The sequence below is a fragment of the Sminthopsis crassicaudata genome, chromosome 5 (assembly GCF_048593235.1).
Source record: "Sminthopsis crassicaudata isolate SCR6 chromosome 5, ASM4859323v1, whole genome shotgun sequence".
Lineage (NCBI taxonomy): Eukaryota > Metazoa > Chordata > Mammalia > Dasyuromorphia > Dasyuridae > Sminthopsis > Sminthopsis crassicaudata.
Window position 1 is genome coordinate 98,794,263 of NC_133621.1, and position 11,077 is coordinate 98,805,339.

Genomic DNA, 11,077 nt, shown 5'->3' on the forward strand with positions numbered 1-11,077 from the left:
ATGGCTTCTTTCCTCAATATTTCTCAAATAACCCCCAACATCTGAAGAATCAGATGTTTTGGTGACTAGCTAGAAATAAGGATAATATGAGAAAGACTGAAAAGGAAAGAAAATTTGGGGAAATTGGAATGTCAAGGAAAGGACGGGCTTAGGCTATAGGCAATATAGTGAGAGTGTTGAAGTAGACAGAGGACTAAATGTAGGCAGAGTGTCTGAGGAACAGAAGAGGAAAAAAAGAGAATCTCAGGGATAAAAGAAATGTGCAGAAAGAATGGCACCTAGTCAATTTTCCCTAGTTAGTAAGAATGTCCCTAGCCAATCCATCCCCTACTCTTTTCCCAGAGATAATGTAGAAAATAACAAATTAGAAAATGTCACTCAAATAAGCAATCAACAGTATATGAAAAAAATGTTCTAAATAACTATTTAAAAAAACAAAACTACTCTGAGATTCTACCTCATACCCATCAAATTGGTGAAAATAACACAAAAAGAAAGTGACAATTGTTGTAGGAGCTATGTGAAATCAAGCATACTGGTGGGTTTTTGGAAGAGCTAGGAATTAGCCCAACTATGCTGGAAAGCAGTTTGGAACCAGGTCCAAAAGGTCATTATGCTATGCATCCCTTTTGCCTATCTTTACAATATACTATGCTTGTACCCCAAAAGCACAAAAGAGGAAAACATGTATATATATATATGTATATGTATATAATGTGCATGTGTGTGCTTATATATAATGTGTGTCTGTATGCATGTATATGTGTATATGAAAGTTTTTTTTGTTTGTTTGTTTGTTTTTAAGCAAAGAATTAGAGTCAAAAAGAGTACCCATCAACTGGTGAATGTCTAAGCAAGGAATATTATATGAATGGAAAGGAATATTATTTCACTGTAAGAAATGGTGAACAGAACAGTTTTACAAAAAAGATTTTTATGAATTGATGCACAGTGAAGTAAGCAGAACCCATACAAATAACCCATACATATGTAATGTGCCTAAGAAAAGCTGTTTAAAAAAAAAAAAAAAAAAAACTTTGACCAACTTAAGAACACCAATCAATGCAATAACTAGCCACAATACCAGAGAATTAATGATAAAGCATTCACCAGTCTCTGACTAGAGATTATAGACACAAGGTACACAATGAAATGCCAATTGTGTGGCTTTGTTTTGACTGAACACATTTATCTGTTAACAGGAAGTTTTTTTTAATTTGGGAAAAGCAGATTCAGGAAGTTAGTGATAGTGTTCCTCACCCCTCAAAATAAAGAAATGAAAAAAAAGAGGATCTTTAAAGTATGCATGTATGCAAAAGGAAATTAAGAAGCATGAATGAGTTTTTTAAATCATATTTTAAATTCATTATAGAGAAAGAAATATATATATATACACAAGTATTATAAATGTGTATTGTATACAAATACAATATTTTTATCTTTCTCTGAATCTCTGTATATTGTTGATATCCCAACATATATACTAACATATTTATATCTTCATATGAGTATGTATTCAAGTTCTATGAAAAAGGAACTTGGTTTCACATGTCATCATTTTTTATGTTCTACTTTGTATGTAAAAACATGTTCTCTTTTTTAGTATTCATAAAATTCAGAAGGAAAAAGAAAAAGTTTAAAAAGAAAATCTGGATCTAGAAAAAAAGAAGCCCCACGGTGCCATCTAAAGTATCTAATTTTTTAACACCCTAATGTGGCTGAGCAAAGGAGGGAAGAGAGGCTAGGGGTTCTGTTTTATTTTGTTTTATCATCAATCATTTAGATCTAGGCAGAATTTCTGAGATACACTATTTTATATGTCATTGAAAATGAGCAAAGGACAAAAGATCACAAGATTTAAGAAGAGAGAGAGAGAGAGAGAGAGAGAGAGAGAGAGAGAGAGAGAGAGAGAGAGAGAGAGAGAGAGAGAGAGAGAGAGAGAAAGTGAGAACAAAGTCATAGGCCAGTGAACTTAATTGAATTCTTCAGAAAATTCTTGAACAGAATATTAGAGATGGTAGTAACCACCCTAAAAAAGTAAAGTAACAGTTACCATAAGGTTGTAGAATTCAGAGCTAAAAGGAATCTCAATGATCACCTAGTTCAGAGGTATCAAACATGCAGCCATATAGTCCCTAATACTCCTCAGTGCTATCCAAACAGATTAAAATATTATTGATAAATGTTTAACAAAACAAAAATACAATAAAACATGTTAATATATGGTTGGGTTTTTTAAGGATTCCTAAGTTTAGTTTAGCGGCCCCCATTTCTATTTCAGTTTGGCGCTTCTGATTTAATCTGACAAAAGGCCAGCATGACTTCATACAAAAAAAAAAAAAAAAAAAAAAAAAAAAAAAAAAAAAAAACCTTTTTAAAATAAGCTAATTTCTTTTTTTTGAAGATTTACCAAATTGGCAAATTATAATAATGCTATCTTATCATCTACCTAGATTCTAGCAAAGAAAGTATCTTTACTATGTTTATGGAGAAATTGGGATTAGATAATAACAGTTAATAACAGATAATAGAAAATAATAGTTAACAACAATTAGATGGATTCAGAAATGGTTTAATGGCCACATGATAATTCAATGTTAATGTAACCAGATATGTCCAGTAGAGTAACCATGAGTCCATACTTGGCTCTGTTTGTCTAAATTTTCATCAGTGATGGCATGCTCAGAAAATTTAAATATAATTCAGTGTCGGGAGAAATAGCTAACAAGATAAATAAAATAGTTCATTAGCAAGCCAGTCACTAAATGAACTTTTATCAAATACTAATTATGTGCCAGGCACTCATTAAGCACTAGGAACACTAGGAATACAAATAAAGTAGAAAACATAGAACCTGCTCCCAAACAGCTCAGATTCTAATAATTCTAATGTGACAATAGCTACATAAATATAAACTATAAATATATATGTGTGTGTATACAGATATAAAAACATTTCAAACTAGATGTTCTATAGACATTTTTAACTCAACATGTTCAAAACAGAATTAATTTTTCCCACTTTTCCTTCCCATCTTCCAAGTAACTTCTCTATTATCACTGGGGCTAAGACCATTCTTCCAATCACCCAATAACATAATTTAGTTGTCATCCTCAACTCCTTACATTTGTTTTACTCTCCCATAAGTCTATTGCTAAGGGCTGTTGATTTTACCATTATCACATTTTTCTCATATGCCTCCTTTTCTGCTTTGATATCACCAGGGCAGACCCTCATCACCTCATGCTTGGACTATAGCAATAGCCTATTGGTTGGGTTCTTTGCTACAACTCTCTTTCCATTCCAATTCATCATCCATCCATGTCAAAGTTATCTTCCTGAAGCTCAGGTGTGACCATGTCATATTTACACTCCTCAACTCAGTAAATTCCAGCGGCTCTCTGTCTTCTCAAGGATCAACTATAATACTCTGCTTAGCATTCAAAACCCTTTATAACATATCCTTCACATAATTTCTCATACTTCACATTTCATCGTATGCTCTGCAATACAGGGACACTGGTCTTCTAGATAGCATTCCTTGGATAAGACAATCCATAACCAGAATTCAAATATTTTCACTGGCTGTTCCACTTGCCTGGATTTCTCACTTCTCATCTCTACCTTCTGGTTTCTTTAGCTTCCTTTAAGTTTTAACTAATATTCCACTTATTCAAGAAACCTTTCCAAATCCCCCTCTGTTCCTTAATTACCTTCCTTCTATTAATCATTTCCAATTTACTTTGTGTATAACCTGTTTGTACATAGCTATTTTCATGTTGCTTCCCTCACTAGACACTGAGTTCCTTGGGAGCAAGGATTGTCTTTTGCCTCTTCTCGGAGTGCTTGACACAACACCTGGAATATAGTATGCACTTTATACATGTTCATTAACTAAATTTCTCGATGTTTGTTATAGAAACAATTTTCTTTTAAACTTTCATGTTCATTTATGTTTTTGTCAAGTAAATGTTTTTGAAGCCATGTCAAGAAAGATGAACTATTAATGGTTGCAAAGTATTAGCCGTGGTATAATCTTAACATACCTATAAGATGGCAAAGTATAAGAGAATGTGCTATTTTATCTACAGTTAATAGGACATACAATTGAGGGAGATAATTTTAACAAGTAATTCATAATAATGAATTTGAAGGAAAATAAATCAAAAGATTCTCATAGAATTTATAGAAATGGAGCAGTATCAGAAATTTGAGGATATTGTGTGCATGTTAAAAAAATTAATATGAAATGAGGATACTGTAACATATACAATCACATTTCAACATCAAAAAGAAGGTCACCACTTAAAACTATTAGTTAATGTTTTCAAAATAATAAATTTTATAAAATCAAGACTAATTTTAATTGTTTATCATTTTATGAAGAGAGATGTATATCATGTTTGATACACTTTAAACATATGCAGATGTTAGATGACTTTCCTGTGGAAAAGTTATTACTTATCTATTTGAATTAAGAAAAGAATTAGTTACATTCTTTATTGAACATCTTTTTCAACTGAGAGACTATGTGAGGGATCAAATGGTATGTCATGGCTACAAATATTAGCACATATAGCACATATACAAATATAGCACATAAAGCACATTGCTTTAAAAAATAATAAATTCTACATATCATTATAAGGTAAGAATATAAATGTATTCACAACAAAAATATTCAAAGATAAAGCAAAAAATTCAAAATCCAAATCAAATTAATATGTGATTGTTACATTATACTAAATTTTTATTTTTATTCAACAAAAATATAAAGAAACTCACTCCAAAGTCTAGCAGATCATAGTAAGCATATAAAGTCTAACTGAAGTACTTCCTTTAATTGTTATGGATTATTCAACATAAAATATTTTAATTTTATAATTAAAGTTTAAAAATTTTATATTTAGGGGGCAGCTAGGTGCCACAGTGGATAGAGCACCAGCCTTGAATTCAGGAGGACCCGAGTTCAAATATAGTCTCAAGACACTTAGCACTTCCTAGCTGTGTGACCCTGGGCAAGTCACTTAACCCCAGCCTCAGGAAAAAAATAAAAATAAAAATAAAAATTTTATATTTAGTTTTCAATTGTATGTTTTTAAATTATATATTATAAATTTAAATTTTGAGTTTTTGAAGATGAAAGTAATCATTTTAGTTATTATAAGTTCTAATGATATTAAATACCCTTGGGGATTCGCAAAACAGTAGTTCTGTTTTCAAAAAAACAAAAGTTTGTTGTCAAAATAAGGTCAAAAACCAAAAAATAGAGCCACTAGAAGAGATATGATTAAAATTCAAACTTGAATTCAAGTTATCTGTGCAACTTAGGAGTAATTTCATTTCCTTAGGTTTCATTTTCCTCTTATGTAAGTGATTTCTAAGGTCCTATCAGCTCTAAATCAAAGAAGATTCTCTAAATTGTCTCCCTCCCAGAAAAACACACACACACACACACACACACACACACACACACAAAACAACAACAACAACAACAACAATAACAACAAGCCCTATTCCTTGAAATTTTTCTCTAATGACCTCTTCTAATCTCTGGCATTTTCTCTAGAACCTAAGCTTACCTTCCATAATTAATGCTCTAACCTAGATTTCCTCACATTGATTTTTTAAAGAGTTTCTATCCTAACCAAAACAAAAGGCTTTAAAATAACATTTAAACAGAAATTTAAAATTTTTATAATAGAAAATAAAATAATAGAAAATGGACATTTTGATAGAAAAAGTATCTTTAATTTTCTTGAAGATTTGGTTTTGGAATGACAATCCAGAGGGGACCTTTTTGAGGTTTGTTTGAAGAAAATCACTATGGTCATTTCAAAAAGAAAGAAAATGTCTTTTGAAAGCTGCATGATTATATTTCTTTGCTTAGAAGAATAGAATGCACTGACAAGGATGAGAGATGACAAGAAGACAACTGGCATATTCCACTGGTACTCTCCAAATGTCAGGAGAAGGAAGGACCTCCAAAAAGCTGAGTGGAGACCCATTCTGGTGAGCTTAAAAGAAGACAAAGAGGAAAACAGGATGGGTAAGCATAGATAGCCTTCACTGACATTAAATACTCTTAAATCCATGAGTTCACAGATTCATTTGGATATATGAGTGTGGGGATAATAAGGAAAATATTTAATTTCCATCTGGACTTTAAAAGGATAAAAACTGAAGTCAGAGAATATGTTCTGTTCTGCTCCTTAGGAGGAACTTTTCTTTGGTATAAGAGAGTTGCATATGTTAGATAGGAGTTGAGGTCCTCTTGTAATTCCAAGTTTTAGGCAGAAGACAAAACTTCATAAGTGCCCTTCCTATCTGGGAATTGCCAATGATAAGGATAAAGGGATGAATACCTGTACACAGGCAAATCACAATTTGCCATGGCCAGTACCAGGTACTATGAAAGCCAGAAAAGGTAGTATCAATGACTAAAGACAGAAAAGAAAGAGCATAAAGGACTAAGGAGGAGACCAGAAATTTCAGAGCTCTGGTGTGAGTTTGAATAGTGAAATCCTGGGTACTGTGAGCACTATGCTGCATTCTCCAGGAGAGTCTCCTCAAAGAGATAATCAGCAGAATTGTTGACACCACAAATATTGAACATGGGATAGACAAAGTAATGAGTTTCAAAGGAAGAAAATAGTAGATTTCTAGGTTCTTATTGAAATCATAAAAGGTTATATTCCCATAGAATATCCCCTGCAAAAATGCCTGGTGCGCAATATTGTCTCCCACAAAAAATAGCATGGTGACAATGAAAGAGATTATCAGGGAGACTAGCAGGAACCAAGGTACTAACCCCTTGACTCTCCACTTCAGCCAAAGGAAAATGGGGTGAGTAAAGTTTGCAATCTTCACACAAAAGAGAACACTAAGCCAAGTGCCAAACCAGAATGTGGTTGAATTCAGAAAATCCCAGTAAAGTGAAAAGTGCTGGTATGCAGGGTCCATGGAATATTGTAGGTGGGGAAAAAATTAGTAAAAGTTGTATATCATTCCAATCCACTGTAAGCAGAAGCGGGAAGCACCCAAACTGATCAGGATCATGTCACAGTGAGACAGCCAGTGGCACAAAATCAACTCCCTTACCAGTACCACAACAATGAAGCCATTAGCCACAATGCCCAGGGAGACCAACAGGGCATAGAGAACCATAGCAAAGATTGTGAATGGTTCCACCATTTCAATCCCTCCTCCAGTGACTGCTCTTGCTAAAGTCTCTGTTGGCCTCTGATTCATGGAGCTCCTATTTTGCTTGAGGAGATGTCCTTTCTGTCCTTTTTTTCCAAGACACAGGATATTTAGAGAACTCTGGGAGGTTGGGGGAAAAAGATTCATACAGCTCTGTGTGGATGCAAAACTCCAACAGCTTTAGTTACCATCGCTCTTTTCATCAGCATGGGATTTGCATGCCTTGCCTGGATTAATGAAAATAATTTCTTTGGATTCCTGTCATGGAAACTGATCATTTCTATAACAGTTCAAGAATTGGAAGAGGCTTCAAGTGGCTATCTAGACTGATCACCAAATTTTGTGAATGGAAAAATTGAGGATCAGAGAAGTTGTGATTGCCCCAATAGTCCACACAGGTATTAAGAATCAGAGATGGGATTTAAACCCATGTCTTCTAATTTGAGAATTAGTGCTCCTTTCAACATGCCTTTTAACCCTTCTCCCTGAAAACACAACTAATCCTCTACTTGGATTATAGGGATTGTGATGCCCTATCATTATAGGTAAAGGTAAGAGAAAGAAGAATTATCTTTTTGTGATTATATGTGCAAAATGTTCTTTTTCAAAGGTGAATACTCCTCCAGAAATAGCCTTTACCTAATGATGAACAGAGAAATGAGTGCAAATAATAAACCCGTCAATAAGCTCAATTTAAAAAATGAACTAGTAATCCAAGGTGACCCAAAAAGAGGAAGAATGGAAAGGGAGGCCCTGAAAAGGAATGTAAGCTTCTAACAGAAAGATAATTAGAGTTTACCAAAGACTTACAGAAAATTACATGGAAATTACTTAAATAATCCCATTTTAGAAAAAGAAATTGAACACGCTATTAATGAACTCCCTAAAGAAAAAATCTCCAGTGTTAGATGAATTCACAAGTGAATTCTACAAAATATTTAAAGAACAATTAATTCCAATACTATACAAACTACATAGAAAAAATAATTGAAGGAGTCCTACCAAATTCTTTTTATTACACAAAGATAGTGCTGATACCTAAACCAGGTAGGGTCGAAACAAAGAAAAAAAAAAAAAATAGACAAATTTTCCTAATGAATATTGATGTAAAAATCTTAAATGAAACAGTAGCAAAGAGATTACAGAAACTTATCAACAGGATAATAAATTATGATCAAGTAGAATTTATACCAGAAATGCAAGGCTGGCTCAATATCAGGAACACAACATAATTGATTATATCAATAATCAAACTAGCAGAAATCATGATTAAATCAATAGATGTATAAAAAGCATTTGATCACTAGAGAGCTAGGAATAAATGGAGTTTTTCTTAAAATGATAAGTAGTGTCTATTTAAAACTATCATCAAGCATCATATGTAATGGGGATAAACTAGAACCATTCCCATTAACATCAGGAGTGAAATGAGGTTGCCCACTATCACCATTACTATTCAATATTGTATTAGAAATGTTAGCTTTGGCAATGAGAAGAAAAAGAGATTAAAGGAATTAGAGTAGATACTGAAGAAACCAAATTATCACTCTTTGCAGATAATATGAGAGCACTTAGAGAATCAACTTGAAAATTATTTGGGAAAGATAGGAATTCCTTCAGGAAACCCCTCGAGAATGAAGCCAAGAACAGAACCAACCATGACCACAAGCTGATAAATTTGCTTCAGGAAAACCCAGAACAGAGAAAAATGTGTAATAGGCACTCCCAAATTCCAGGTCTCAGAGCCTCCAAATATCCAGGAGGATGAAGGAAATAATAACATATTAAATTTTCTGGCCTGAAGCCCAGAAAATGAATGGTCAGAGGACAATTTGTATGAAAAAGCCAGGGTGGGTGGGGTGTTAATTGAATGCAAAATCAATATGAGTCAACAGATGATATAGCAATCAAAAAACTAATGTGGCCTTAAAGGGGATTAATAAAAATATGGTGTGTAAGATTAGGGAAATTTATAGTTCTATTGTTCTCTGCCCTAGCCAGAGCACATTTTAACTATCATGTTTAGTTTTGGTTCCTACATCTTAGGAAAAATATTGCAAAGAGAAGGCCTATCAGAATGGTGAAGGAAGAAGAAACCATTCCATTTGAGAGTTAGCTTAAGAAATTTGGTTTCCTTAGCCTGGAAAAAAAAAGAAAAGAAAGAAAGAAAGAAAACAATGAGAGTGAAGGGAAGAAAAATAGCAGTCTGTAAATATTTGAAAAGAAATTTGTGGTATCTTTTTTTGTTTGTCCTGAAAGGGCAGAATGGTGAGCAATGGACAAAAACTGAAAAAAGACTAGCTTTGATTTGATATAAAGAAAAATTTCCTAATAGTTAAAGGTGTCTCAAAAGGAAATGGGTTACTTTAGGTGATCATGAGTTCTCAACGACTGCAGGTCTTAAAACACAGGCTGAAAATTAAATAGATTTTACTGAAGGTTTTTTCTCAAGTATAAATTTTACTAGGCTGTCACTGAGATGCCTTCAACTCCAAACATCTATGATTCTAGGAACCATTGTGACCAGAAAGGGAAATACTTGTGTCAAATTTGAGTGCTCACACTTGTAATTAAGACTGGGAAATGGGGGACAAAAAAAGCTAAGAAACCTCAAAGCCTATCTAGCACAATGACTACATAGACTACATAGATATTGTTCTGCTCCTCTGAAGCCACAGGAACTAGTGACCTATTCCAATCTCTATCCTTAAAAGGCAGCTGGTAACATAATAGAGTGCTAGATTTGCAGTCAAAAAAAAAAAAAAAAACTGGAATTCAAATCCAGCTTTAGACACTTACTAACTGTGTGAATCTGGATAAATCACTTTAACCTCTGTTTGCCTCACTTTTTTCAACTGTAAAAAATAGGAATAACAACAATAGTACCAGTTTTGCAGATTTGTTATGAGGATGAAATGAGATAATTATTTGTCAAAATACTAAACATAGTACCTGGAATATAGTAAGTACTATCTGCATGCTTATTCCCTCTTCCCTTTACCTAATATCATGGTTTGGCCATGGTTTATGTCTGGAGAAAAGCCTGACTTTTCAGTAGAAGTAGTAGGTTCTCCATTTCTAAGATTCATTTGTTCCATTACACCCACAAACCTATTTTTGTCTTTAGTCAAGGATTTCAAAAACTGGAGGATATAAAAGAAGTATTCAATGCTTCATGTGAACTAAGTGTAAAGTGTCCATGCAGAAAGTAAGGATAAAAAGGCTCACAGTGTTCATTGACAATATGATTTTTAACAGGACTAAGATATTCAATTTTTGAGAATATTACAATATAATAGGAGGTCTTGGTAGTAAACTTCATCAAATCCAAATGCATTTTCACAATTTTAGATCTTCATATTTTACTTTTACTGAGCCCAGTCCAATGCCAAGTGTGATCCAAGAATGTTCTTTTCTAGGCTCTATCTCTCTTTGATGCTGATTCTTCGCTTGGCACCTGATCACTCTAGCTACTTGTATTTTGATCACTATCAGCTTTTGATTGGAGACTGAACTCACAAACTCACTGATCTCTCAGGACTTTGAGACCTGCTGAAACTCATTAGATTACTTGGATTTATCCATCTATCTCACAGTTACTGCTTAGTTACCTAGTTGGTGACTAGTCACCTAGTTGGGAAAAGAAAACAGAAGCAGCTCCATCCCAAATTGGCTAGATAAAATATGTGTCATCTCTTTAGCATGTCCCCAAAGTTCTAATTCTTCATCCAAGTAGAGAACTCAAACCAGTGATAACAAAGCCAGAAGCAAGTAGGGGATACTCAAGTTTTCATAAGGTGACCAGAAAAAAGCAGAAAGAGCACCCACTACTCATAAATGAAACTATCTAGAAACCAAATTGGTTGGCTTAACT

At 33.5% G+C, this 11,077-nt stretch overlaps 1 protein-coding gene across 1 annotated transcript; it reads right to left on the reverse strand.

The window, feature by feature from the left end:
- Nucleotides 1–6,252: 6,252 nt before the first annotated feature.
- Nucleotides 6,253–7,194, reverse strand: LOC141543874 (taste receptor type 2 member 41-like). The gene is given in 1 exon segment (XM_074269548.1): nucleotides 6,253–7,194. A coding segment is annotated over 1 exon segment (942 nt).
- Nucleotides 7,195–11,077: the final 3,883 nt, after the last annotated feature.